The sequence below is a fragment of the Mustela putorius genome, unplaced genomic scaffold (genome assembly GCF_011764305.1).
Source record: "Mustela putorius furo isolate JIRA1106 unplaced genomic scaffold, ASM1176430v1.1 tig00000997_pilon_pilon_pilon, whole genome shotgun sequence".
NCBI classification, from domain to species: Eukaryota; Metazoa; Chordata; class Mammalia; order Carnivora; family Mustelidae; genus Mustela; species Mustela putorius.
This window is the reverse complement of record NW_025421527.1, coordinates 1049834-1077539: the sequence shown is the minus strand read 5'-3', so window position 1 is coordinate 1077539 and position 27706 is coordinate 1049834. Positions and strand designations below refer to the sequence as shown.

Below are 27706 nucleotides of genomic sequence, written 5' to 3'. Positions count from 1 at the left end.
GGCTGCCACCCTAGACTAAGTCTTATCTGCAGCACCTCTTGGCTTTACCCTTTCCACTCCTGGTTGCCTGCGTCTCGTGGACCCTCGTGGTTTCCCTCCAGCCCTTCCTTCTCGCTCTCACAAACTCGCACGCTCCCTCCTTCCCTCCTTGGTGCGCGGCCCCTTCCTCTCCCTCCTCGGCGCCCGCTCCTTGGGTTTCCGCGCTCTCAGCCCCCGACGGTCTCCCCCTCCTCCCCGCTCTCGGACCGTCTTACCCTAGTTTGGAAATGCAGCAGACCTCCGGGCCCGCCGCCATTGGGTGCGAGCGGCCGTCACTCTGCGGCAGGAGGCGCTGCCATTGGTCGCGCTGGAGGCGGGTGCGGAGCCGACTATAAAAGGCGGGCCCGGAGGCGGCGCGCAGAGCGGCTCCGACAGGACGGGGTCGGGAGGGGACGCGCGGCGGGAAGCTCGTCGCCGGGAGTCGGGGTGCGGGTTCCGGAGCGGCGGCTCCCCGCGCGAGACAGACTCTGCTCTTCGGCCGGGGCGCGTCCCCCCGAGCCCGACCACCCGCGGCCGTCGCCCGCGCAGCCCCGAGGGCCCCTCGCCTCCCCTGCACGTGCCGCGCCCCGCGCGCCCCGTCCGGCCGCCGCGATGAGCGAGGTGAGCGCGCGCGCTGCCGGGTCCCCGGCTCCGGGCGAGCCCGCGGCGGGAAGGCCGCGGCCCGGGTCCCAGGGAGCGAGGGAGGGCGCGGCAGCCCGAAGCCGCGGAGACCTCCGGGGGCGTCCCACTGCCCCTCCGGGGAAGCTCCCATCTCGGGGCGCTGGGAAACGACTGGAAGACGGAGGCTTCAAGCCCCGCGCTGTGCAGGGAGCTTTTGCTGGGGTAGGGGGGAGACTTGGGGGCGCGGTGGCTGGAACCGGGTGTAAAGGGGACTGCAGCCTCGGGGGATAAGTCGCCTCCTCGGGATACCACCCTCTGCATCTGCCCTAGGGCTCCGAGGGCACGCGGGCTTCCCTTCGGTCCCCTGACTCCGGGGAGAAACGCTCTTCTGCATCGTCCCTCTCCGAGGGCGGTGCTGCTCTTGCTCTGGTTAGGTAGCCTTCGGCAAGAACGCCAGCCTAGCCCCCTGAGGTGGCCACTTTTCCCCTTTTGGGAAGGGGACATCCAGCCTCCTCTCATTCTGGTGGGAACCAGCCGTCGGAGGGGCCATGTCTGCTATTCCGGAGCCCCTGCATGTCCACTCCCGGGGAGCTGTCCCCTTCAAGAGGGACCTCCTTCTGCAGTACTTGTTACATCCTAGTTCTTCCTGTCACGATCCACCGTGCTTGTCCGAGCCAGAGAGAGTCCACTAATTGGCATTTTTCTCTCTTCCCAGAACACCATTCATAGGTTGGGGGTCAAAGCAGAGACTTGGGAAGACCTCTAACATGGTCTGAATGCATTGGTAGGATTCAGAATCCAGGGTCTTCCTTCCCAAGTGAAGTCAGTATGGACAGGAGCATCACAGGCTTGTTCTGTGCAACCCGGTTCCCAGCATCTTGTGATAAACCCAACTTTTCAGCTGTATGCCAGGTCTCAGCCCTACTACTTATAGCTGTGTGGCTTTAGGCCAGTTCCAAAACCATTCTCTGCTTCAGTGTTTTATCTATAAAATGGGGGGAATACAGATTGTTTTGATTCAATGAGATGATACATGCAAAGCACTTAGGACAGTGGCACAGAGGAGGCACTCAGTCTGCATTAGCTCTGTCCCTGTTTCTTCTTTTCTGCTTTTGAGTATGACAGAATATGACACAAGACTTCTCAAGAAGACCAGGCTCGTGGGCAGGGGGACAGGACCCTGGAGCCTAGGTCTCAGTTCAGATCTTTATCTTTAGTAGGAGCTCTGCTGGCTCCCACCAAAACTGTCGTCCAGGGAGCCAATTAGTGCCGACTGCTATGTTGTCTTGGTTGCCATGTCCACTAAGTTTATCCTGGAACATTTAGCTAGTCTGGGGGCTACAGATGAACTAAAGTGGTTTCTAGTCCCTCAGCTGGTTGTGACTGTGACCATGGCGGCCTTTCCGAGAGAAAAGGGGGAAAATGTATCTCTATCTCTGTCTCTATCTATCTATCTGTCTATCTGTCTATTTCAGCCTTCTTTCCTCTTGCTTCTAACATGAGCAGCCCTGATAGAAGAGAGGTTTTCTTTGCCCTCTTTCTCGCTGAGGGCCAGAGTTCAAGGCCTTAGAAAGTTGCAATTCAAGCCATCCCCTGGGAGTTTGTGATCTGAGGGCCAGGCCAACATGAAGATGTGTGGCTGGCCCGAGTTTTGGGGGGGAAGTGCACAGACTTTCTGTAGGACATGCCACAGGGACTGGCATTTATGGTGGTGTTTGCTGGAGTGACAAAGTGGTTTCGGTGACAGGGAAAACGGTTGGGTGTTTGAGGGGTAAGTCGAGTCTTGACTTACTGGCTGAACTTGGCTGGCCTCACTCAGGAGCTCAGCAGAATGATAACGATCAGACCCTTGGATGGGGACTAGCTCTCCGTGTGTGTGCCGGGCTGCCCAGTCTCCGAGGCTGTCAGATTGAGCTGGTTCTAACCAGCAATTTAGCTGTCAACTCTGCCTTTCAATATGGAGCTGAGCCTGGCTTCGGGGATGAGTCTTTACAAAATCCAGAAGCAGCCACCTGGGAGTACACATAGACTAGCTCTTTCTGAACCAGATCCCCAAAGGGGCTCTGCTTCCCTGGAGCCCGAGACCCAGCCTGTTTTCTTCCTCTGGAAAGAGCTCTGATAAAAAGCGGAAGTATTGCCCGGGGCTCTGGAGCTCTCTGGAGACTCCCGCTTCATTTCTCTCAGTGCATCCCCATGGGGCTCCTTGCTCAGGCAGAAGTGCCCAGCCCAGGAAAGCTCGGTGCACCCCAAATCTTATATAAGCTTCACCTCCCCCACCTGCTTATCTGCTTGCTTCAGAAAGACGGCCTGCCACGAGAGCATCTGGGATCTCATGGGGAGATGTCCATTTCAAGGGAGAGTAAAAGCTGGCGAGCAATCTTCAGACCCTGTGTGCCCGCAGAGCAGGGGTGCTGGTGGGGCTGCTGGGGAGGAGCTCCAGCCCTCTGCTTTGCCTCCGTGGCCGCTCGCTGTCCCTTGCTGTCCCTCAGTACTGCAGCCCGGCATCTCCCTGTCCATGTGCATGTGAATCCGTGCGCAGAGGAGCCGCAGGGCTCATCTCCAGCCTGTCGTATTCACAGCTGCAGGCAGGACCTGACTGCTGTGAATCACAGTCTGTCTTGGAGAGTTTCGTAACTTTTCTTCACCCGGTTCACTGAGGGACGGGAGAGGCGTTCACTCCCTAAGGGCTCTTGCCTCTAAAATCCCTCATCCGGTGCTGGAGCTGCTGCTTCAAGCACGGTCGGCAAGTTCTCCTGTGATCCTGTTGCATTTCTCAACTCAGAAGAGCTCTGCTGGAGGAAGCCCTTGGTGTGGCATTCTGTTGCAAGGGGGGTCTTGGATGGGAACCGCCCTCCTGGTGTCTGTCTCGTGTGTGTGCTGGCAGGGCTGGAGCAAGGAACGGATCCCTGAGAAATCTCCCTAGGAGAGAGCTTAGAGCTGATACCCCTCCTTTATTATTCTGCTTGCTGTCCTCTTTTTTTTTTTTTAAAGATTTTATTTATTTATTTGACAGAGAAATAGCCCAAGTAAGCAGAGTGGCAGGCAGAGGGAGAGAGAGAAGCAGATTCTCCGCTGAGCAGGGATCCTGATGTGGGGCTTGATTCGGGGCTTGATCCCAAGACCCTGGAATCATGACCTGAGTCGGAGGCAGCGGCTTAACCAACTGAGCCATCCAGGTGCCCCTGCTTGCTGTCCTCTTAAGTAATAGGAACAGGATGGCACATTTGGGTCACATTCTCTTTCCTGTGCATATCTGCACAGGAAATCCCCACAATGGAAGATTGGTCAGGTTGATATCTTCTGTGAGCCAGTTTTTAGGGAACCTGGTAGGGACTTGGAGGAACTCCCAGTGTCTCTCTCTCTTTCTCTCTCTCTGGTATTTTATTATGATTATGGTTCTAGTGGACATATAAAATAGAAGGGTTAGTTATTTAATATTGGGATACCTTCCACCTCTGGAAATGATCTGTCTTCCAAAGTAAGGGAAACCAGAACTTGGTTCTAGAACTTTCTTTTCCTTTTCTTAGTCACCCATCCCGGTTGTTGGCTCTGGCTGCTTGAGCAGGAGCCTGTCACTGGTGAAGGCGGATGACTGCTGTCTTCTAACCGGGAATATGGACGATTGTTTTTGCTAAGCAGCAGCTGTGATCTGTTACCTCTCAGAATGTCAAGTCTTTATAGGGGCAGGCACCTATAAATAATGTGGCTGGTGTCCAAATATGTAAATCTCATGCCTCTTTGTCTGTCTGTTGCGGGGGGGGGTCTCTGCTGATGAACGTGATGGAGATGGGGTTGAAGGGGAGAGGCAGGAGGATAGATCGGGTCAGCAATTGTCTTTTCAAGGTGGTGCTTCTATGAATGTCTTTCCCCATTTTCTGTTATTCTGTAGTTCCAAATTTTCTTTCATGAGTCTGTTTTATCATGGAAAAAAAGCTCAGTTTACAAAAATTCTTTAAGACAGAAATATAGGTATATCTTTTACCAAGAGAATCTCAAATAATATACCCAGACATTTTAGTGATATAATTTTAGATTTGTTAAGAAGCCCTAAAGCTCATACAATCCCAGATGAGGAAACTGAGGCCCAAACCGTATGTAAGATGTCACAGTGCTAGAGCCAAGACTAGGACACAGACTTCTCACAGCAAAAGAATTCCATAAGAGTCCTTTTTATGTGTTACCCTGGTGAGTACAGAATGCTTTAATTTATATGCAACTGTAAAGGAATAGATCACAAGTACTTTCTACAGGAAATCTGAGCAGTGTGATTCAATAAATGCTCAACTAGAGGGTAGAGAGAAAGACCAGCATGAGACAATAGTTAGCAGCAGCAGACATTTGGGTAGACTGCTAGGCAGGCCCAGTACTATCCTCCCTGAGGCAGGATAATGTCTGGTCATCCTGGAAGTGGGTGCCTGAGTGATGCTGGAGGCCCAGAGGCCCCCTTTCGTGGTTCTTAATTCCTGGTGTCCATCATTGATCCCCATAACCTGCAGAGCATCAAGGACCAGAAGGAGCGGTTTTCTTTCTGAAAAGAACTGAGAGCAATGCTCTTAACTCTAACATATTTGACTTGGAGGACCCAGTGCAGGAACAGATAGCTAAGTAAAGCTGGTGTCCCTACTAACTAAACAGGCGCTGAACATTGAGCCCTTCGCTGGGCTTCTTGACTTCCAAGAAGAGTACAAAGGCTTTGGGAGGAAAACTCTAAAAGGGGGAACAGGAGAATGTATTAGACCCGCAAAGTAACTGATGGGAGCCTGCTGGGATCCCGGGATCCTAAGTGTGTGTGGTTTTCTACATCCACACGCTGGACCGGCTGCTCAGAATGCCTTGACTTGTCCCAGAGTTGTTTTACCTGCAAGAGTAAGCAATGTGAGAAGCAGATCCAAAACCACTTTTCTTTTTTTTTTTACAAAAATTTTTATTTATTTAATTGACAGAGAGAGAGAGGGAACACAAGTAGGGGGAGTGGAAGAGGGAGAAGCAGCTTCCTTCCAATCCCAGGGTCCTGAGCTGAAGGCAGCCGCTTAATGATGGAGCCATCCAGGCACCCCGCCCCCCCAAACCATCTTTTTCTAAGAGACCCGCATGCCTTGCAGGTGCCTGTAAACAAGTGCCTTGAAACCTGGCCCTCGTCCGCTCTCCTCCCCAGGTCTGAGATCGGATCGCTTCATTCCAGGCTGACTCCTGACGGCCTGCCCACCTGGGCTTCCCGGCAGCCCCCGCGCCCCAGGGGAAAGAGGTGCCATTTATCACGCTGTTGTCCCTGGTGCTGCTCCCTCCCACACAAAGCCCTCCAGCTGAGTGTTTGCTCTGTGGGCTGTGGGGGGATTAATACGTTTATTTTGGGACATTAACGCCATGGGTGGGATGCACATTGAAGATTATAGTAATAAATGATGCTTTGGCACTCCCTGCTCTCCCCCACCCCCTGCCCGCGGTATGGGGTAGGAGGCACAGCTCCAAGCCGTGTGCAGAGCAGCACAAATAACCACTCATTAAACCGTGGCAGCCCGTGCTGGGGGGAACGGCCGGGGCTGTTGACTCACTGCATACCAGAAGCTGGCATGGCCAAGGAATTCTGCCTCGGACTCCCGGGGGTGGGGTGGGGGGGTTACTGCTATTCCAGGCAACAGGGCTGGGGTGGCTTGAGGGGACGACCGGGGCTTGGGAGCTTGGCCTCTGCTTGGGTTCTGTTCCCATCGCGGGAGACATCTGAGTTATAAGGTATTTGGGTTGTATTCCTTATTTGAGGAGAAGGATGTGTGTATACAGAGCCAGAAGGAAGCATTCCTCGTTCTCTCTCTGTTATTATCTGGAGGGTGACCTTGAACAAGTCTTTCCGAGGCTGTTTGAGGACTGCAGCTGGTTGCCGTGCTGGAGTGCCGGAAGAATTGGAAGGGCTCCGGTGGCGCTCCTCATAGCAGGCTGGGGTCGCTCCCGGGGCCCCTCAGATGCCCTCCAGGCACCACCTTCATCTAGCATGGAGGTGGGGGACACTCAGTAGGGCAAGAAGGGTCCCTGGAGACCCTCTTCCTCACCACTGGGAAGCAGATGCACTCACTCCCCCTTCACGTGCTGCGCCTCTGAAACAAGCTGGGAGCTGGCAGAGCCTCGGATTTCTGTCAGTACACCAGAGAGGAAGGGGTCTTTTGGGGATCCGATTAGCACTTTTAGGCTTTGGGCCCTTTTGAGGTTTCCCGCTCCTGACCCACAGGACGGGATTCAGAGCACCTGTGCCTATTCACGCGAGCAGAGCGACTGCCAATGAACTAGAATGTGGATACAATGTGTTTCGTTTGCAAAGCACCCCGGCCGGATCATGCAAATCCAGGCGTGCCAAGGTGCCCCTTTGTTCCTTTTGTTGCTGCTGCTAACACCCCGTGTGGCCGCTTTTCAGAGCCCTGTGGGAAGAGAAGAACAGGGAAACCTGGCTAGTTCACCTTCCCCAAGGTCAGGTCTAACCGAATGCTGGAGCAGAGGGGGTGACACTCTCTTGCCTCTCCTGGTGACACTGGTTGCTGTGGCAACACCATTAAACGATGACAAAGAAAGAAAGGAAGAAACACAGCCGGAGGAGGCAGTGGGAGTCAGGGCCCACAGCGAGAAGGTCCCTCTTTCCCAGTTACCAAGGCCTGACCACTCTCAGGTGCTTTGCCAGGACGACGCCAGCCAAGCAGCCTTCTGAGGAATGGATAGATTTGCACAACCATCTTTATGATAAAAAAAAAAATAGTGTGTGTGTCATGTCTTAGGGTTCTTTGAAATGAAATGTGAACCCTTATGGGGGTTCAGGACACCCCTGCTGTGCGCCTGGCGGTGGGGGGGGTGGTGCTCCAGGAGGCTCCAGGCTCCAGAATAGACAGCGGGACAGAATGCAGATTCCGCCCAGTAGACCATCTCCGGGTCCTTTCCCAGAGGCTTAGAGCCCTCGTCAGCTTTTCTGGGGACAAACACAGGGAAGATGGAGACTTTGATTTCCAGCGTCAGTTTACAGTAAAGAGTGTGGTTATGAAGTTACTGCAGTGGCAGGATAAGCCTCATGGGCCCTTAGAGCAATCCTGGGCATCGTCTTTCTTGTTCAGTTCTACATAGTGAAGATCGACTCAGTGGCAACTTTAGGCTTTGATTCCAGGACCTAAAACCCAGGGATTGCACCTACTTTTTGTTTTGTTTTGTTTTGTTTTAAGATTTATTCATTTATTTGGGGAGGAAAAGGAGATGGAGAGAGAGTCTGAAGCCAACTCTACAGAGCACGGAACCCTACGCAGGGCCAGTCTCACGACCCTGAAATTGTGACCTGAACCGAAACCAAGAGTCAGACGCTCAACGGACTGAGCCACCCAGGCGCCTCTTGCCCTCTTCTTCTGTATAACCCAGAGTTACTTCACTTCAGAACAGTAACTATTTCATATAAGCTAGGGATTCTAACATACATTGTCTCCAGCTCTTTCATCCTCTGAAATAGACATTATCTCTCTTGTGCAGATGAGAGATCTGGGCACAGCAAGGCCAAGCCATCTGCCCAATGTCACACAGCCGGGAACGGAAGAGCAGGGATTTGAAGAGGGTCAGTGCAGGTCCAGGATACGAACCCAGATCTGTCTAGCTCTACTTAATATGCTATAATGCTTCTGCCAGGAATCTGAGGCTTGCGAAATTTTCATTCACATAACTATAGAGTAACTTCTCTGTGCAAGACATAGGTTGTTGTTACTGTGACACTCTGATACATGGTAACTGTGGATGTTGCTTTGAAGGGAATGGCAGTCTGGGGAATAGGAAATACACTTCTGGAGACGTTCTCCTTCAACCTCAGCTCCTTTTCAGACACCTAGGTTGAGTTGAGGGAAAGCATTGACCTGACGTCTGATTCTCTTCATCTCTGAGGCCCTCAGCCATCGGGAAACCACTTTGACTGCAGAGACCTGGCTTAGTTGCCAAGGAGAGCAGAAGGGGAGGTCCTTCCACTCATCCCACAAATACGTGTGTATCCTGGGTAAGGCCTTGTGCTAGACCCTGGGGGTACAGCATAGAAGAAGACAGATACAGCCCCTACCCGCATAGGAACTTGCACTGAAGTGGAAGAGAATACATTCGGGTTCTAACTACGGAATCATTACTTAGTTACATAAGTAATAAGTGCTACCAAGAAGAAATCTGGGTGCTATTAAAACATAATGAAGGCCCTTGCTGAGTCTGGGGAGGGGAGAAGAGCTTCCTGGGAGATGGAGCCCTCAAGGGGAGCTCTGAAATAAGCAGGAATTAACCAAATAAAAGGGAAGCAGTGCTAAGAGAACCATGCCCCTAGGTCCTGAGGTGGGAAGGGGCAAGGTATGCTCCAGAGACAAGGTTACCGGAGTAATCAGAGGCTGCAAACGCAGGGTCCTGATGGCCCCGTGAAGGATTTTACTTATTCTACGGGCATCAGTAACCGCTTGGGCTATTGCAGTGGCCCATGTAGGAATCAACCGTCTGAGGGCCGGTGCAGTGGGGAGAAGTGAATGGGGTAAGAGACACTTAGATAAAGTTAACAGGAGTTAATAGCGACCGGATATGGAGTGCGTTGGGAGGAAGGTGTTAAGAAGGCTTTCCAGGTTTCTGGCTCGTACAGATGGATGCGATAGAGAATATTTGCAGAAGCCTCAATTGGGTCAGTAGGCTTATGAGTCCAGTTTGAGACACATAGAGCTTGAGGTTTCTTTTTTCTTTTTTAAGATTTTAAAGAAGATTTTAATTATTTATTTGAAGGAGGGAGAAAGAGGAAGAGCAGGAGCTGGGAGTCGGGGGCAGCGAGAGAGGGACCAGCAGACCGGACGCGGGGCTCGATCCCATGACCCTGAGATTGGGACTTGAGCTGGAATCAAGAGACGGTTTTCTCACCGCCTGAGCTACCCAAGCGTCCCTAGAGCTTGAGGTTTCTGTAAACATCCAGTGGAGGTGTTTTGAAACACGGAGGAGAGGTCTGGGAGAGAGAGATGCGCGTGGAGGCCTCAGTGGCGCTGTGTGCAGTGCAGTAGCCTCTAGCTGCACGTCGCTCTCCTCCTTATTAATTATTTGACCAACGATGATTGACTAATTAGTTAAAATTAAATAAAATTATAAGTCTCGGATGCCCGGGTGGCTCATTGGGTTAAAGCCAATGAGCTTTAGGTCATGATCCCAGGGTCCTGGGATCGAGCCCCACATCAGGCTCTTTGCTCAGCGGGGAGGCTGCTTCCCTCTCTCTCTCTCTCTGCCTGCCTCTCTGCCTACTTGTGATCTCTGTCAAATAAATAAATAAAATCTTAAAAAAATATATAAGTCTTGTTCCCCGGTTGCACTAGAAACATTGCAAAGTATTCAGTAGCTGCACGTGTCTAGGGGATCGCGTGTATTAGAACGCACAGATAGAAAATGCCACAGAACATTCTACGGCAAGCTTTCTCTGTCATGGGCTGGATACTAAATATTATTCGCTTCGTGGACCTATATGGCCTCTGTCGCAACTATTTAGCTCTGCTGATGTCGTGCCAAAGATAAGTTGTAAACAGTGGGTCCTGCTGCCAAACTGTATTTACAAAAACAGGCTAGAGGCCAGACTTGGTGGCTACCGGACAGAACTGGCAGAAATGATAACAGGTCAGAGGTCCAGGTAGCATCATCTAGGAAGAGAGAGCAGCAGGGGGCTAGCTCTAAACCTGGAGGGCCTCTGGTCCTTAAACATTGGGCAGAAGTGCCCAGAAAGATGGGAGAAAAAGTAGGAAAAAACCATGATGCCTCAGGAGCCAGGGAAAGACTATGGGAGAAGAAAGGTGAAATGATCGAGCCTCGAATGCTTCAAGAGGTCAAGCCAAAGGGAGATCACGCCTTCGCATTTGACTGGATGGCAGGGAGAGTATGGGTTATCTAGGGAGGAATGATTTCCGTGGAGCAGGAGGGGGAGAAGTGAGGCTGAAGTGGGTTGGAGAGCGTGGGAGCTGAGGATGTGGGAGACGGTAGGTGTTCAGAGAGCTCAGCTTTAAGAGAGGGGAGTGGGAGAGGCCGGGCCCCTCCTGCCACCCCACCTTTCTAAGTGGTCCTTCTCAGTCTTGGCCAGCCTGCTGACCGCTCCTTAACTGTTTTCCACACTTAAAACATTAAGGTCTAATTTTGATGCAGTAAAATTGACCTTATCAGTGTATAGTTCTGTGAATCTTTCTTTTAAATATTTATTTATTAAAAAAAGATTTATTTATATCATTTTTGAGACAGAGAGACAGAGCATGTGGGGTGGGGGTGGGCAGAGGGAGAGAGAGAATCCCAAGCAGACTTGTCACTGAGCACAGAGCCGACTCGGGTCTCAGTCTCACGACCCCGAGATCATGACCGGAGCCCAGACTGACTCAGATGCTTAACCGACTCAGCGGTCCAGATGCCCCAGGTCTGTAAACTTGACAAACACGTAGTCACGAAACCACCACCACAATCAAGATACAGAGCAGTTTCATCATCCCCGAATTCCCCACTTCTGCTTTGTAGTCACCCCTCCCGTCACCTCAGCCTTCATCAGGCATTGAGCTGATCTTTCGGTTTTCACTATAGTCTTGCCTTTAGAAGAATGTTGTGCAATTCTTTCATTTAACTTCATGCCTTTTTTTTTTTTTAAGTAAACTCAGTTGAGGGGCACTTGTGTTGGTTCCAGTTTTTGGTGATTAAAAGTAAAGCTATTACAAACATCCACTTACAGTTTTCTGGGTAGGGGCTTTAATTCCGCTTTGGTAGATACCTAGGAACAGGATTCCTGGTGTTAGCAATAAAGGTGTGACTAACCTGCCCACGTAGTTGCACCATTTTTCATTCCCAGCAACAATGTACGAGAACTGCAGACACTCTGTGTCTCTGCCGGCACTTGGCATTGTCGTTTCAAAGAACCATTCTACTAGGTACGTAATGGTATCTCAGCGTGGTTTCAGTTTGAATTTCCCAAATGACTAATGATGTCATGTATCTTTTCCTGTGCTTGTTTGTCATCCACGCATCTTCTAATGGGAGAAGTCCAAATATCCTGCCCACTTTTACAAACTGCATTCCTGTTACCAGACATTGAAAGGTCTTTATTTATCTGGGATACAAGTCCTTGGTCAAATATGTGATTTGCAAATGTTTTCTTCCAGTCTGTAGCTTGTCTCTTCATTCTCTAAGGACTGTCTTTCAAAGAGCAGTTCTTGTTAAATATTGATAAATAAATATCTATTCTAGTTAAAAATAGAGCCACCCTGTGATCCAGCAATGGCACTACTGGGTATTTAACCAGAGGACACAGAAATACAGATTCAGGGGCGCCTGGGTGGCTCAGTGGGTTAAGCCGCTGCCTTCGGCTCAGGTCATGATCTCAGGGTCCTGGGATCGAGTCCCGCATCGGGCTCTCTGCTCAGCAGGGAGCCTGCTTCCCTCTCTCTCTCTCTCTCTGCCTGCCTCTCCATCTACTTGTGATTTCTCTCTGTCAAATAAATAAATAAAATCTTTAAAGAAATACAGATTCAAAGGGGTACATGCACCCCAATGTTTATAGCAGCACTATCTGCACTAGCCAAACTATGGAAAGAGCCCAAATGTCCATTGATGGATGAATGAAAAAGAAGATGTGATACAGGGTGCCTGGGTGGCTCAGTGGATTGGCGCCTCTGCCTTCATCTTGGGTCGTGATCTCGGGGTTCTGGGATCGAGCCCTGGCATCAAACTCTCTGCTCAGCGGGGAGCCTGCTTCCTCCTCTCTCTCTGCCTGCCTCTCTGCCTGCTTGTGATCTCTGTGTGTCAAATAAATAAAAATCTTAATAAAAAAAAAAGAAGATGTCACACACACACACACACACACACGATGGAATACGACTCAGCCATCAAAAAGAATGAAATCTCCCCTTTTGCAATGACGTGGATGGAACTAGAGTGTGTTATACTAAGTGAAATAAGTCAGTCAGAGAAAGACAAATACTATATGATTTCACTCTTATATAGAATTTAAGAAACAAAACAGATGAACATGTGGGAAGGGGTAAAAAGAAAGAAGGAAGCAAACAGAAGAGACTTTTATTGATACAGAACAAACGGAGGGTTGATGGAGGGAGGTGGGGGGGGCTAGAAGGGCCATGGGTATTAAGGAGGTACTTACGGTGAGTACTGGGTGTTGTATGTAAGTGATGAATCACTAAATTCTATTCCCCAAACCAATATTACACTATATGTGTAATACAAAGAGCAGTTCTTAATTTTGACAAAGTCTAATTTATAATTTTTTTTCTTTTATGAATTTTATCTTTGGAATATCTAAGAAATCTTTGCCTACCACAAGGTTGCAAATTTTTTTTCTATATTTTCTTCTAGAAGTTTTATAGTTTTAGGTTTTGTATACATTTGGAGTTAATTTTCTTATGAAGTGCAAGGTTTAGATTGAGTTTTTTGGTTGCTGGGTTTTTTTTTTTACATGGCTCTTCATATTTTTTGGAAAAGATCCTCCTGACCTTTAAATATTGGGGTTCCTCAACGTGTGGTCTTAGACCTGCTTCTTTTCCCTGTAATGGTAGTTGAAGAAGGAATTCAGATTGAAGAAGCCTTCTTTTCCTGTTTTAAGAAGAGGGAGAGGTGTGTGTGTGTGTGTGTGTGTTTTAAGATTTTTTTGTTTATTTATTTGAGAGAGAGAGAGGGAGAGAGAGAGCGCGAGCATGAGAGGGGGCGGGTCAAAGGGAGAAGCAGACTCCCTACTCAGCAGGGAGCCTGATGCGGACTGGATCCTGGGACTCCAGGACCATGACCTGAGCCAAAGGTAGTCGCTTAACCAACTGAGTGTTGGACCTCCCAGGCATCCCAGAGGAAGATGTTTTATATATGAGAGTGAGGGGGGCTGACTCTAAGGAGTCCTGAGAAGCAGAAAGGGGAGTGGGACCCAAAGCTCCGACGGAAGGACAGGAATTCATCCGAACACTGATGAATGCCCTGGGAGGAGGTATCGTCCAGGAAAGGGAGGCCGTGTGGTGTCGGATCCCACTCTGTGCCCTCAGAGCCTTTCTTTAGGCTAACAGGCCTTGCCTCTCCTTTTCCTCCTCCTCCCGTGGGGAGGGAGAGTCGACAATTTTGAACTGCAGAGGAAACAAGCGTATACTCCTGGGGACCCGGCCGCCGCCGAGATGACGGAATGGAACACTGGGGTACGTCAGGCCCCGAGGGCAGGAGAGGAGGAACACGGGGAAGGTAGGCGAGGAAAGCAGGAGGGCCCTCTGGGGGAAGGTGGGGGTGGAGGGGCCTCGCGGCTGCTCATTAGTGTTTGCTGCATGTTGAGAAGTGGGAAACATTTCGTCCGTGTGCACCGTGGGGCTGGGCTTGAACCAGACAACACGCGCGCTAGAAACGCGGAGTAACAGACCTGATGGTGAGCGAGGGAGTCATTCGAAATGGAAACCAGTGGGACGGTCCTACCCACGGAATTCTCAGAACCTGAGCGGGCGAGCATCTGGCCCTGGGAGTGCAGAACATGCCCTCGGGTTATAGCTGTCCCCCGAGGCCAATCTACTGTGTGTCCAGACGCCCACTGCGCACAGGTCAAGATAAAAGAATCAGGGTGGTCAGCTCCGCGGGCGGAGTAGGACTCTGAGTCAGTAGGCATGGTCTGGGATCAGGCTCTATAATAAGATTTCGCCATAATGGGTGGACAGGACACCATTCTCCATGTTCCTGGTAGAACACGGGTGAAGTAGGGCTCGGGACTGGATTGAAAGACCTGCCCTTGACGGTGGGAATGGTGGGACGTCCTAATCCCTAGGACTTTCCTGCCTACCTTCCTTCCTTGGCTAGACTGGGAGAGACCGCATAGCAGCACGGCGTTTGAAAGTGTGGAGTTGAGTCAGACTGTCTTTTTTTTTTTTTTTTTTTTGATTTGGGAGAGAGTGCGAGAGAACATGAGCCCGGAGGCGGGCGGGCAGGTGGGGGAGGGAGAGGCAGACTCGCCACTGAGCAGGGAGCGCACATGGAGATCGTGATCTGTGCCAAAGGCAGACGCTTAACCAACTGAGCTCCCCAGGCGCCCCATGGAGTCAGACTGCCTTGATTCAGATTCTGGCTTTGCTACTTCTTAGCTGTTATGACCGTAGGCAAGTTAATGACCCTCTCTTACCTCAGTTTCCATGCCTGTAAAATGAGAATAGTAGCAAGAGCCATCTTATGGGGCTGCCACAGTGACTCAGCGTGCCAGTGTTTGTGGTGTGTGCAGACACGTGACTGGCACATAGGCAGTATTACACATGTGGTTACTAATAGGGCGAGGGGCGGTGGCGTGTGCAGGCCCCGGACTCCCTTCGAGATCCCCCGCTGAGTCCCATAAGGAAAAGGAAGGACCTGCCAGGTCACATCACTGTTGTTATTCCTGACCAGAAGGGCGCCCGGGAGTTCGTAATGCATACCTGGCTAGGACGTGAGGCAGAGAGAGTGGAGAAACCCTCCCTGGGCACCGCGATTTGTGGGGCCAGCATCGATGCTGGGGAGGTGGAGTTTGCGGGACAGGGACTCTGACCGAGCAGTGTCTGGTTCGCCCAGAGCGGACCTCGTGCCTCCTCGGTTCACCCACAGCGCAGGGAGTCTGACTGCTTACAGGTGATGTACCAGAGGACCTCGGTTCATCGAATAGCGCTGAGTTTCTGGAAAACAACCCGAGGGTTGGGGCAGAGACCAGGCACCAGTAAAGGGCAGAGAACTAGACAGAGTGTGGGCGCTAACAACCTGTGATCTAACTGTCCCCACCCCCAACCTCAGCAAATCACCAAAACTAAATCTAGAAATCCAGTGTTCCGAGCAGCTATTTTGAGAACTGGCTGGAGAGGGCGGAGGGGCAGGGGGTAGAAGCCTCCTCATACTACTTTCCCGCGGAAGGCGCCAGGGAGATTTCCAGGGGCCTTGTGAGCAACAGGGGTTTTCTCCTTACAACGCCCTTTTCGGGTCTCCCCGGCGCCCTCTTGTACATTTACGCCGAGTGGAGCTGAGAAGCCCTGGAGGACCAGACAGCTGAGCCGTGGCTCCATTCCAGGGTCCATAATCTCAGGAGAGACTCAGGAAGGGGGACAGCTGGCAGGGCAGAGGGGTGGGGAGTGGTGGCCTGGATGGTTCTGTCCTGACACATATTCGGGCTTGGGAGATGGTCAAGATTAGCTCACCCGGGAAGCGAAGTAGAGGAAGAGTCAGCCATCAGAGGGGAGATATTTAGAATTGGGTCCAGATTTTCCTCCAGGGGGGAAGGGCTGGGGTGAGAAGAATTGAGCTGGTGGGTAAAGGGATAGGCTTAGAGTCAGTCAGAGGGATAACAGTTAAAGCCAGGATCAGAGTCGGGGATTTGCCTGGCAATAGAGAAAGTAGGAGTTAACGTCAGAGATCATGGCACTATAGAATTTGCCTCACGACCCATGACTCTTTGGTCTGGACTGTGGACTGTTAGCCTGTCACCCACCCATGGCCTGCTTTTGCAGTGTGGACAAGCCTCTTGCAATGGCGGTGTACCAGAGTGAACCCGGTCACGCGGGTGACTGCTGGGCCATTGTATCGATCGTGTGCAAATAAATAAATAAATAAATAATGACTGGGACCACAGGAAGGTCACAGGGGAAGAAAGCAATGACCGGCCGGTGTCCCAAGAATGACCGTTCTTTTCATGGACCCTTTCTTTGGGCCAAGGGGGATTAGCAGAAACTCCCACAGAGTTTCCAGATTTTTAAATAAATAAACAGATAGATAGATAAGCAGTCTATATCCTTTACAAAATTGGACCATATCATTCCACAACCTACTTTTACAAATGCTTACTTTTTGTTTTCCTTTAAATTATTGTTGTCTCCCCGCCCAACTTTTTATTCAAAAAACTTATCCGAGTTGAAAGAATAATAGTTCAGTGTGCATCCAGATGCTTTTCACCTACATTTGGTCATTGCTGGCACATTGGTGTGTTTGGGCGAGCATGTGACAGTCCTTCAGCTTGTGGAAGTAGTACAGCCTGGTGGCTGAACGCCGAGTTCGTTGCTCTGCAGCCCGAAGTCAGCTCTGCTGGTTTCTAGCTCTGTGGCTTGACCTTGGACACTGTCTTTAACATCTTGAAGCCTCGTCCGTCAATTATAAAATAGGGGTGACACCTCGGAAATTTCAGAGGATTCAATAGGATAATGTTAGGTATGTAATAAATGCTCAGTAAATATTGTTTGGGCGCTTGTCTTATCTCTTCACTCGGTGTGGAAGTTCGGGACAGTCTCATAACTGGTTTCTCTTTACATCCGTGTCCATCACCCTGCTGCGGGCCCTGCGTGCTGCCTGGTATTCCTGCCTGCCGGGACTCACTGTTTCTTACTTTCTTACGTGATCGTCTCACTCGTTCGCTTTTCTCCTCAAACCTTTCCTTTTTTTAAAAACGTTTTCTTTTTTAAGATTTTGTTTATTTATTTGACAGAGAGAGCACAAGCAGGGGGAGCAGCAGGCAGAGGGCGAGGGACAAGCAGATTCCCCACAGAGCAGAAAGCCCAATGCAGGGCTCGATCCCAGGACCCTGACGTCATGACCTGAACCGAAGGCAGACGCTTCGCGGACGAGCCACCCAGACACCCCCAACAAAGTGATTCCCTAAAAACATGTCAAGCCATGTTTCCTTCTGTCCCAAACTTTGTAACGCTTTCCCATCACATCAGAAAAAAAGTCTAAGCCTTTGCTGTGGTCCAGAGACTTCCATATTCTGGCCGTCCACCCAACTTCCTAACTTCTCTCTCCCTTATTCACCCGGCTCCAGCCATGCTGGCTTTCTTACTCTTCCTTCAGTAGAGCCAGGCACAAAACCTGCCACAGGGACTTTCCATCTCATGTTTCATCCGCCTAGAAGGCTCTTCTCCCACACATTCACATGGCTCACTTTGATGTCATTCAAGCCTCTGCTCAAATGTCACTCATCTCAGAGGCCTTCCTAGACTACGCTCTTCTGTTTTCCTTCTTGAAGCGTGTCACAACTGGCATCGTTGTTCAATGAGTTCAGGAATTTATTTTGCTTGCTGCTGTGTCTAGAATAATAGTTGGCCTGTGGGAAGCACCGGTACAGTAGTTGGAGAAATGAATCTGATGTTTCTTCTATACTCGGTTAGTGCCTAGAACCAAACACGAGGAAGTGGTTGATGAATATTTATCAAAATTGGGCTTAAATGGCATAATCTACACAGCATGCTCTGGAATTTATCGACTTCTTAAAGCAGAGCCCTGATACCTGGCAGTCATTTCACCAAGGTTTGCTTCGGTAAAATGAGGGAAGATGCCGTGTACTCCACGGAACTATTCTAAGGATGAGATACAGAACCTTCGTGAGAAGCCCTCAGTTCCTGTATTTTAGCAAATAGCAAATACTCAGATTGTGAAATGAGTAAACAGACTCCACGTGTACCCAGGAGCCCACGGGTATGACTTGATCTCAAGATGAAGTGTGCTTGAGACAGGAGTGTCCAGATGGAGCAACTCTATTGATACGATTCCGAGGATAGGGAATTACTGTTATTTTAACTTGAACTCTCCATCTGGACAGAGAGGCTAGAAAAAACACACATATCAGTTGACTAATCTAATTTCAAATTCATGGCCTTGGACTTAGGAGGGGGCCCCAGTGCTTCCCAGCAATGCTGTACCATCAGTTCCATCACTTTCCTGCTTTCCTTAGACGAGTGTCGCAAAGCTTCTTTCCCCTTTCTTCAAGACCTCTTCCCTGCTCCTCTGGGATGATGACCTTGTTACTATTTTACTTCAAAAACAGAAGCAATGAGAAGAGACCTTGTACATGTCCCCACCTGCCTGCTTGTGGGCCCACAAGCTCTACTTTCCCTCCAGTTACTGCGGGTGATCTGTCCTTATCCTGTTCGGGGCCACCCGCTGCTCATGCACTGGATCTCATTCTTTCTCCTCCTGCAAGGATCCTCTTTCTGTCCTACCGTTTGTCCTTCTCATCTGAGTCATTTTCTTTCTTTCTTTTTTAGATTTTGTTTATTTGAGAGAGAGAAAGAGAGCAGGAGCACAAGCAGGGGGGCACAGAGGCAGAGGGAGAAGTAGACTCCCCACTGAGCGGAGAGCCTGACATGGGATTTGATCCCAGGACCCTGGGATCATGACCTGAGCCAAGGCAGATGCTTCACCGACTGAGCCACCCAGGCTCCCCTCTCCTGAATCATTTTCATAAAACACAATCATTCTATAATTTCTGCCATCATGCCCTGTATCCCCCTCAAATATCCCCTGCCGCCATTTTGGGGGAACTTGTTCTCTCTTCGCTGCTTCAGTGTCTCTCCTCCATTTTCCTCACAAACCCATTCTACCCAGACTTTTGCGTCTTGCGCTGTGACTTTTCTTGTCAAAGCCCCCGGTGATTTCCATACAACAAAACCCAGTGGCCCATCCCGGCTTATCTTACTTGGCCCACCTGCTGAGTTGGACGCAACCAATCACCCTCTCCTGCTTGAAATAGTTTCTTGACATGCTTTCTAAACCCCTATAATCTCTTGGCTTTCCTCCTACTTGACTTCTCAATTTTTCTCAATTTTTCCTCTTTTTCTACAACCTCTCATCACTGGAATGCCCCAGGATTTGACGCTTTTCCCTTCTTTATCTAACGGTGGTCCCCAGTCCGGTGGCTTTAAATGTCATCCGTAGGTAAATAACAGGCTCATTTATATCTCTAAGCCAGATCCGACTCCCTAACTCCTTTTGGATATCCAGCAGCTTATAAAAACATCTCCTCTTGAGTGATTAATAGGTTTCTCTTTTTCCTTAAACCTGCTGCTCCTGCAGTCTTCTCCATTTCAGGAAATGACAATTCTTTTTTTTTTTCAGTTCCTCGAGTCAAATACTTTGGAGTCATCCTTGACCACTTTCTCAAAAATGCCACTTCTCCCACCAACCTAGTTCCTTTGGCCATAGCTTGAAAATATCCCCAGGATTGAGGGGCGCCTGGGTGGCTCAGTGGGTTAAGCCTCTGCCTTTGGCTCAGGTCATGATCTCAGGGTCCTGGGATCGAGCCCCACATCGAGCTCTCTGCTCAGTGGAGAGCCTGCTTCCCTTCCTCTCTCTCTGCCTACTTGGGATCTCTGTCTGTCAAATAAATAAATAAAATCTTTAAAAAAAGAAAATAAACCCAGGATCGAAGCCCACCTCACCACCCCCGGTGCCCCCTGTGCAGACCCAAGCAACCGTTATTTCCTGCCTCGCTCTCTGCAGGAACCTCCTATCAGGTTTTCCTGCTTCCTCCCTCGTGCCCTCTTTGTGCAAAGTGATGGTCTCCAGTGCCTTCTCATCTCACTTGTGAAAGTCAGACTCCTTAAGAAGACTCCCAAGATCCTACATCATCTGCCCGCCCGAGTTCTCTCTGACCAGTCTCCGTCCCCTTCCTCCTGCTTCCTTCCTCCCTTACTCCAGCTGCATCGGCCTCTTGCTACTGCTCGGATAGGCTCCTCTCACTTCCCACGGCCGTCAGCACCTCCTGCCTGGACTCGGGTAACCCTTCCTCCTTTATCTCTTTTAGCCTTTGGCTCAAATGCCACTTCCAGACAGAATTTTCCTGACCACTCTCGGTGAAACTGTATTTCTCCATTCCCACGAGCACTCACGACCTGCTTCCTGGTCTTTCCTCAGCAACACTTATCACCCCCTAACCTAACATTTTGTTGAATAGTCTCTCTGGATACTAGAATGTAAACCCATGAGGGCAGGGTTTTTTCTGTTTTGTCCTCGCAATGTTCCTAGGACCAATAAATGCTTGTTGAATGAGGGTTTTTTTTTTTTTTAGATTTTTATTTATCTAACAGAGAGGGACACAGTGAGAGAGGGAACACGAGCAGAGGGAGTGGGAGAGGGAAAAGCAGGCTCCCCGCTGAGCAGGGAGCTCGATGTGCGATGTGCGATGTGCGATGTGCGCGGCTTGATGCCTGGACCCTGGGATCATGACCTGAGCAGACACCTAACGACTGAGCCACCCAGGCGCCCTTGTTGAATGAGTTTTGAGGACTTTTCTCCCTCTCTCTGATCTTCAGAAGACTGAGGAGTGCACCTGGTAAAAGGAGGACCTGAGAGTGTTGATGATGAGTCTATAGGGACGGCACCTTAATGATTCTATGAACATCTAATACTCGGATTTTTCTTTTCCAGCTGAATGCCAAAACATCCCCAGCAACCAACCAGGCACCTGGCCCAGAGGAAAAAGGTGAGTGGTGTCAGGTCTGTTGGTGTGTAGAGCACGTGAATATGGGGATGGCAGGACAGGTAGGGTCATAAGTCTGGATGCTCCTAGAGTCGGATGTAGTTGGAATAAGAATGTGGACAAGTGAAACAAAGCACTAGCAAGAACCACTATACCTGTAGGCTTTCTTCCACTTTTTCCTAAAAAGGAAATCTACTGGTATTTACTCCTTGATTCTGGCTCTGCAATGCTTGGAAACCGGCACCGTGATAGAAGGAAGCTCATGAGATTATCCAGCCACTGTCTCAAGCAGAAATTGGGGGAAAGCTGGGTAAAGTCAGTATGCTCTCTTTGAGTTGTAAGACTGAGGAATAAGTGATAATAGATGACATTTGTCCTCTTGGTCTAAGAGTGGCAAAGCTCCTGAGTAAGTTGAGCTACTTCTCAGCCTAGGTACCCCGACTAAGTCTTCCAGGAGAGTAATCAGACATTTCTGGTTCCAGCAAAGATTGTAGAACCTCCCAGAGCCCAGCAGGAAATGGACCCTAACCATCGTATTTGAGGCCTGGAGAAAGGGGCTGGGGCAATGCAGGTTTACTCGTCAGTGACTCTCTCTCAACTATCTGCAGGGAAAGCTGGCAATGCCAAGAAGGCTGAGGAGGAGGAGGAGATTGACATTGACCTGACTGCGCCAGAAACAGAGAAGGCCGCCCTTGCCATCCAGGGCAAGTTCCGGAGATTCCAGAAAAGGAAAAAGGATCCCAGCTCCTGAACCACCAGCCTTGCCCTTCACCTCTTCCCTCTCCCCTTCACCGCAGCCTGACTCCTATGTGTCTTTGTCTCTTGGTCCCTCCAGCCTCTTGTTGAGGCAAGTTCAACCCTTATATATTATTTTCTCTGGTCCCCCCTCCTGCCATCACAACAGTAGAGGCTCAAGGAATGTGGGGGAAGATGAAGAGTTCAATTGGCAGCCACTTGCCCAAGGGCGGACCAGTTTGTCCTTGGGGTAAGCCTCCTTGACCAGTACCCGTGCCTGGCCTGTGAGGTTGAAGAGCAGAGGCTGTAAGGCTGAGAGAGGGACCCTGGACAGTGCTGGGGGGAGGGGAGAACCTTCAGAGTAGGGTGCCGGAGGGTGGGCCTAAGCATCGTTCCACCAGTTGCAACAGTCACACTTCAGGTAACGTGTTTCTGCTCTTATGTCCTTCTGCACCAACACACCCACCTTCCCTCCTGTGAGCTAAGCGACAGGGGGGACTGGACCCTCCCTCTGCTCAAGGCAGACCCAGATCAAGCACCTTCCACATTAGTGCATGCTGCGTAGGCGAGTTCCAAGGAAGGAAGCGTGGGGTGGGTGGAGGCCCCAGGGATTTCCGTCACCGTCCAGTCCAGGACCATCGGGGCAGAGGAAGAAGCGGTTTCAGAGGAGCACGGGCAGGGAGCTGGGCCTAGAGTAGATTTGGGGATGAAAGAAAGGTAAAGGAGACACCCCTGCTGCCGGTAAATGTGGACGAGATGAAGGATTTCTGCTACCCTGCCTACCTCCAGTCTCCCAAACCCAGCCATCCCTAGAGGCCACGCCAACCCAGGGACCCCTGGAGTTCCCACCTCCCCCACTGTGCAGTCAGAGCAGAGTGGAATAGCCGCTCTGTGATTCGAGCATGTTGAATCATGATTAAAAACAACAAAACAAAACCCCAGTGGGGTCATCTAGCCTCTACTTCTGTTTTTTCTTGGGACGAATGCGCATGTGGCCTCGGGGAGGGTGGGGGCCTGACCGAGGGACCGACCGCGTAGACCACACCACAGCACAGGAACCAACACTGCCCAAGCAAGCTGTAGACTGAGACCCATCCCTGTCTCCCTCCCACCTCCCCCCTCCCTCGACCTTGCCCTCACCTTGATTCACCGCCCACACAGTCTCTGTATGCTGCTGTCACCAGGTCTCTGTATGCGGCTGTCACCACCCCCGGGCACACCTGCGAGGCTGCTAGCCGCCTTCCCGCTTGCCTTCCGCCTTCTGGCTGAAAGCACTCTTGGGATCTATCCTGTGGAAAACAAGCCCCACCTTCCTTGCTGCCTATCCCCAGATGACCGCCCGCTGTCCCTCCTGCTTTGGTTTCCTCCCACACTCCCTCTCCCTCCCACTGTTTCTCTAACGTAGGGGAAGGAGAAGACGACTCTGGGTCAGTAGAGAACACCACTGTCATGCTGAAGACTTTAAACCATGAATTAAATAAAATGACGGCATTCCGGGGAGCTCACACTGCTGAGAACTGGTCTCTATACATTGAGACCGGAAGCCGAATCCTGGAAGATCAAGCAAGAGAAGCTCATTCTCACACACGCTCTTCACGTCTTAGCACTCACCCTTGCTTTCCTGATTCAAGAATACAGGAGCTGAGGGGTCGCCGGGTGGCTCCGTCTGTTGAGTGTCCGGCTCTTGGTTTTGGCTCAGGTTCTGATCTCGGGGTTGTGGGATCGAGCCCCTCTATGGGGCTCTGTGCTCAGCGGGGAGTCTGCTTGAGATTCTCTCCCTCTCCCTTTGCCCCCCTCTCTCCCTTGCTTTCAAATGAATAAAAATAAATGAAAAAACAAACAAAGAATGCTGATGCTGAAACCACGCAGTGGCTGGGCGTAGAAAGCAAGGGACCATAGCCCTGGAAGGAAACCTATACCCGGAAGCTGACCGTTGCCTAGCAAGCCTGTGGCTGCAGGATATTCCATGGACAGGAGATGGGTGTTGGTTGTGCCTCACCTGGGTCTGGCCCTGTGGACACTGAGGTAAGATAGGTGCTCCCTGTTCCCAGCGATCTGGGCTTCTGAGAGCTGGGGTGCTAAGGAAACAGCAGGGTTGGCCATCAGCCCGCTCCTGTTGGCTCCGCTGCATGGGGGGTTATCAGCCTTTTGGGTTTTTTGCCACACTGATCTAGAGCGTGGTGCTGAAATGATTTTCAGCGTGGCTTTTCAGCCTTCACCATTTTTTGCTTTAGAAGCATTACACTTGCCCTCAAGACGTCTTAAAAGAAAGGGCATTGTAGCAAAAATGCAGTCTGTAGGTTTGGAAAAGACAGTTCTAACCAGAAAGATTTGGGCATCTTTCACGGAGCCAGTGGTAGTTCTCAGTAAAGGTTCTCGAAGCCAGTTCCTCTGGGCCAGCCTGCTTATTCTGGCTGCGCGGGACTCAAATTGACCCTCTTCTCCTCCTGTAGCTCCTCCTTGGCATCCCGGGCTTGGTCTGGGAGCTCTTGCATCGGGCCCCAGAGCCCTATTTCTCTTCCCTGTCCCTCTGGTTCCTGCCGCTGGAGACACAATCCTGGAGTATCCGTCAGTAAGGAATTGTTCTTGGGTGCTTTGATTTGTGGAGCAGAAACTGCAAGTCTGTGGGGACTGGTGAGTGCTCTTCTACTACATGGCTTAGCAGAAGAGGCAGGCAGAAACAGTCAAGGGGAAAAAAAGCAAATTCAGTTGTCACATGTCTTATCACTGACATGCCTTTTGGTGCTTTTCCATCTGTGTTGGGAGGGTGGTCGGGCTGGGAAGGCAACCCTGACGGAAGTGGAAGAGGTCTGGAGAGCTGAGCAGGGGGGATCTTCGGAACATGTCCCCAGAGCCCAGACTTGAAGGTGAAGGTTTTGGGAGAAATTCAGGCAGCTAAAGGGGACAAGGATCCTGCTTCCTGGGACAACCTACTTTCAGGGACTTGGAGTCCTTGCTGGGAAGGACCCTTGACCTCTCCTTGATCTGGTCCCAGTATAGAGGCAGCTTTCCCATGTCCATCTCTTTCTCTTGCACTTGACTCCTGCCCTAATGTCCTTTTGGGGAGCTGCCCTTCCTGCCCAATTCTGCCCTCTTATCCTTGCTGTGTTTCCTTTATTTCTGGGGCTGTTTGCAGTGTGTGTATATTTGTTTGCGTGTGTGTGTGTGTGTGTGTGTGTGCGCGTGCGTGTGTGTGTGTGTGTGTGTGTGTGTGTGTGCATGGCTATTCTTGGGAGCAAATTTGCTTCTGCTGTACTTGTTCCACGAGACCCAGCCCTTACGGGACTCACTCTCCAGCGACCTGTTCCTTCCTGTTCCTCACCATCTCCTCCCCAAATGCAGCACTTCTGCTGCCTGCACCTCTGAAGACTGAGGGTTCAGAGGTCGGGAAGTTTTTTTTTTTTTTTTTTCTGGTCTTTTGGGTAGCCGCTCGGACTCGAGATCTACAAAGGCAGGGACTCACAGTCCATAGATGGTCAGAAAGCAAGCCCTTTCTCAAGGGTGCAGGGGACACTCCTTCTTCCTTTCTGGACCACGACCCTCCTCCACCAGCCGTGTTAGCGACAGCACCCCCTCTTCCATCCAGCATTCTATTTTTTCCTTAGTGTGATGATGATGTTGATGGTGATGATGATGGTGGTGATTGGCTTTTCTTATTCCCCAGTCACCTAGACCTTCAAAGAATGAAACATGGGAGCCATCTCTGCTAGATTAGCTGCGAGCATTCTTACTCACACGCAACTCCGTCAGCTTCAGTTTCTTCGTAGCTGGGGTCCTTAGGAATGCTCATCCCCCAGTTTGGGGTACTCCTTAGCGTAATGCTCCCTGAAGGGCATGAATGGTCATGACCATGTTCGTATCTAAGATTTGTAAATGACTAGTGTCAGGCACTTTTACATGTATCAACTCATGTAATTCTTAGACCCCTATGACATAGATACTATTATCCCCATTTTACACACGAAGAAACTGAGGCACAGAGAGATCAACTAACCTTTCAAAGTGAAGCGAATGGTCAAGCCAGGACAGGAACAGCAGTCTGGCTCTAGACTCTGCTCCTTGTACCACCTTAGGGAGGTACTGGATGAGTAGAGGCAGATAGCCCAGAAGGCATGGATGTTGTCCAGCCAAGTCTGAGGGTAGGGCTCCCCTTAGCTGAGCTCAGGCATATCTACGTGGTCTCTTGTGGCCCACACAGCTAAGATCTGGATCCTCCCTGACCCCCCGCCCTCCTTCCAGGGAAGGACCAGATTTGGCTTTACCGGACTGCTCTGCCAGCCTCCAATCTAGAATTCCATCGGCCCCATCGATCTTATCCAGCTGCCTTCCCTGGTGCCGGATGGCCTGAAACGGAGACTGAAATGGGTCTCAGAGCTTGGGAGGTAGGGCTGGTACACGGGCCTAGGAAGGAGGGAGGGTCAACAGACTCACACGAAGTCTGAGGGTGAGGAGATGAAGGCATCGTGAAAGGAAATCCAACTCTTCCTTTAACTCATGGGAGCGTTCCAGGTCCCATGTGCTCCCCTCAAGCCACTTCGCAACAGGGGGACGTACTGCCCTCTAGGGGATGTTTTGGAAATCCGTCAGGGTCATTTTTTGTTCTCTTCATCTGTGGGGTTTGGGTGGGCATGGAGGAGGGTCTCCTGGTATTCACTCGTGCCTTGGGGCCAAAGACGCTAGGCGTACTGCAGTGACCAGGACAGTGCCGAGCAAAATGCCGCACATCTCACGTGTCTTTTAAAAGTCCCACCGGATAGCAGTGTAGGTGAGTGACCCCCTTATCTGAGGGATCCTCGGACTCAGCTTCATTTTACATATGAACACAAAGTATTTTTTGAGCCATTTTAAACACTGCATTTCCTAGAAATGCAACGAATGTGTAGATTGAAGGAACTTATCATTTGCTTTGTTCAGAACTTTTACCGAGAGTTGCTTACCATTTCAGAAACCCGTGTCACCAGGACACTGCTACCTGTGGTATTTGAGTGGCTGATACTTGTGCTTTTTTTGCTGTTGTGCTCACAAGGATTCTGTATTGGGTTCAAGGCTCTGACTGCTATATTATATGTGTAGTCATACCTGACGTGACATATTAAACTTCTGTCCATTTTTTGGGTGCCTAGGTGGCTCAGTTGGTTAAAATGCTTTCCATTTTATTATAAATTAATTGTTTATTTCACCTTTATAATAGAGTTAGAGTGTTCAATTTACTTTTTTGAAAGTAGGTATCATGGGGCGCCTGGATGGCTCAGTTGGTTAAGCAGCTGCCTTTGGCTCAGGTCATGATCCCAGCGTCCTGGGATCGAGTCCCATATTGGGCTCCTTGCTAGGCAGGGAACATGCTTCTCCCTCTGTCTCTGCCTGCCTCTCTGCCTACTTGTGATCTCTTGATCTCTCTCTCTCTCTGACAAATAAATAAATAAATAAATAAATAAATAAAAGAAAAAAGAAAGTAGGTATTCAGTTTGTATTGCATACGATTATTGTTCAGGAGAAAAAAAAAGGGGGGGGGCATTGGGAACTGTTGCCCTAAGCCTTTGGAAAGCCAGGCCCAGCACGAGCCTGAAGAGTCAGGACACTGTCTTTCTTCTGTTTGCACACCTTTTCTCTCTAAAAGAGACCCCCAAAGCTTCCAGCTCAGCTGTAAGTCTTTACCATGGGCAGAGCACTTGGAGAGGGACCACAAGATAAATAGTGGGGGGCTTACCTGGGAGCCACTCTTACTGCCTTGAAAGGAAAGTCTTTGCAAGACAAAATGTTCATGTCTGTTTTGTGATGGTGTTGAATTGTGAAGCAGACGGTGATAGACTGAGGTCCGGACCAGTGGATGGTGAGTTAGATCCTCCTCCCTGAGTACATTCTTCTGGGAGAAGCTTCCCCACTTCCTTCAACAGAAAAGAAAAGAAAAGTGACGGAGGTAGAGAATGGTGAGGAGCTAACCTAGTGACATGGCTTACATATATTCTCAATGTCTTCTTTGAAAGGCACCATAGGATAGCTATTAACTTAACAAAACACAAGGGTTTGAGGTCAGATGGTTTGTCCTTGGTTGCAGAGAGCTACCGTAGGAATCAAAACTAGGTCTGGTTTGATGCCAGTTTTAGGTCTTGCAAAAGACAGGGGTGA

At 50.3% G+C, this 27706-nt stretch overlaps 1 protein-coding gene across 1 annotated transcript; it reads left to right on the top strand.

Moving 5' to 3' along the window:
* The first annotated feature begins 410 nt into the window (after window positions 1-410).
* Window positions 411-22541, top strand: PCP4L1 (Purkinje cell protein 4 like 1). Its single transcript, XM_045086563.1, has 3 exons — window positions 411-639; window positions 20794-20848; window positions 21454-22541. Exons 1-3 carry the CDS (start codon window positions 631-633, stop codon window positions 21594-21596), a joined length of 207 nt encoding a protein of 68 aa, XP_044942498.1. The 5' UTR covers window positions 411-630; the 3' UTR covers window positions 21597-22541.
* The last annotated feature ends 5165 nt before the right edge of the window (window positions 22542-27706 follow it).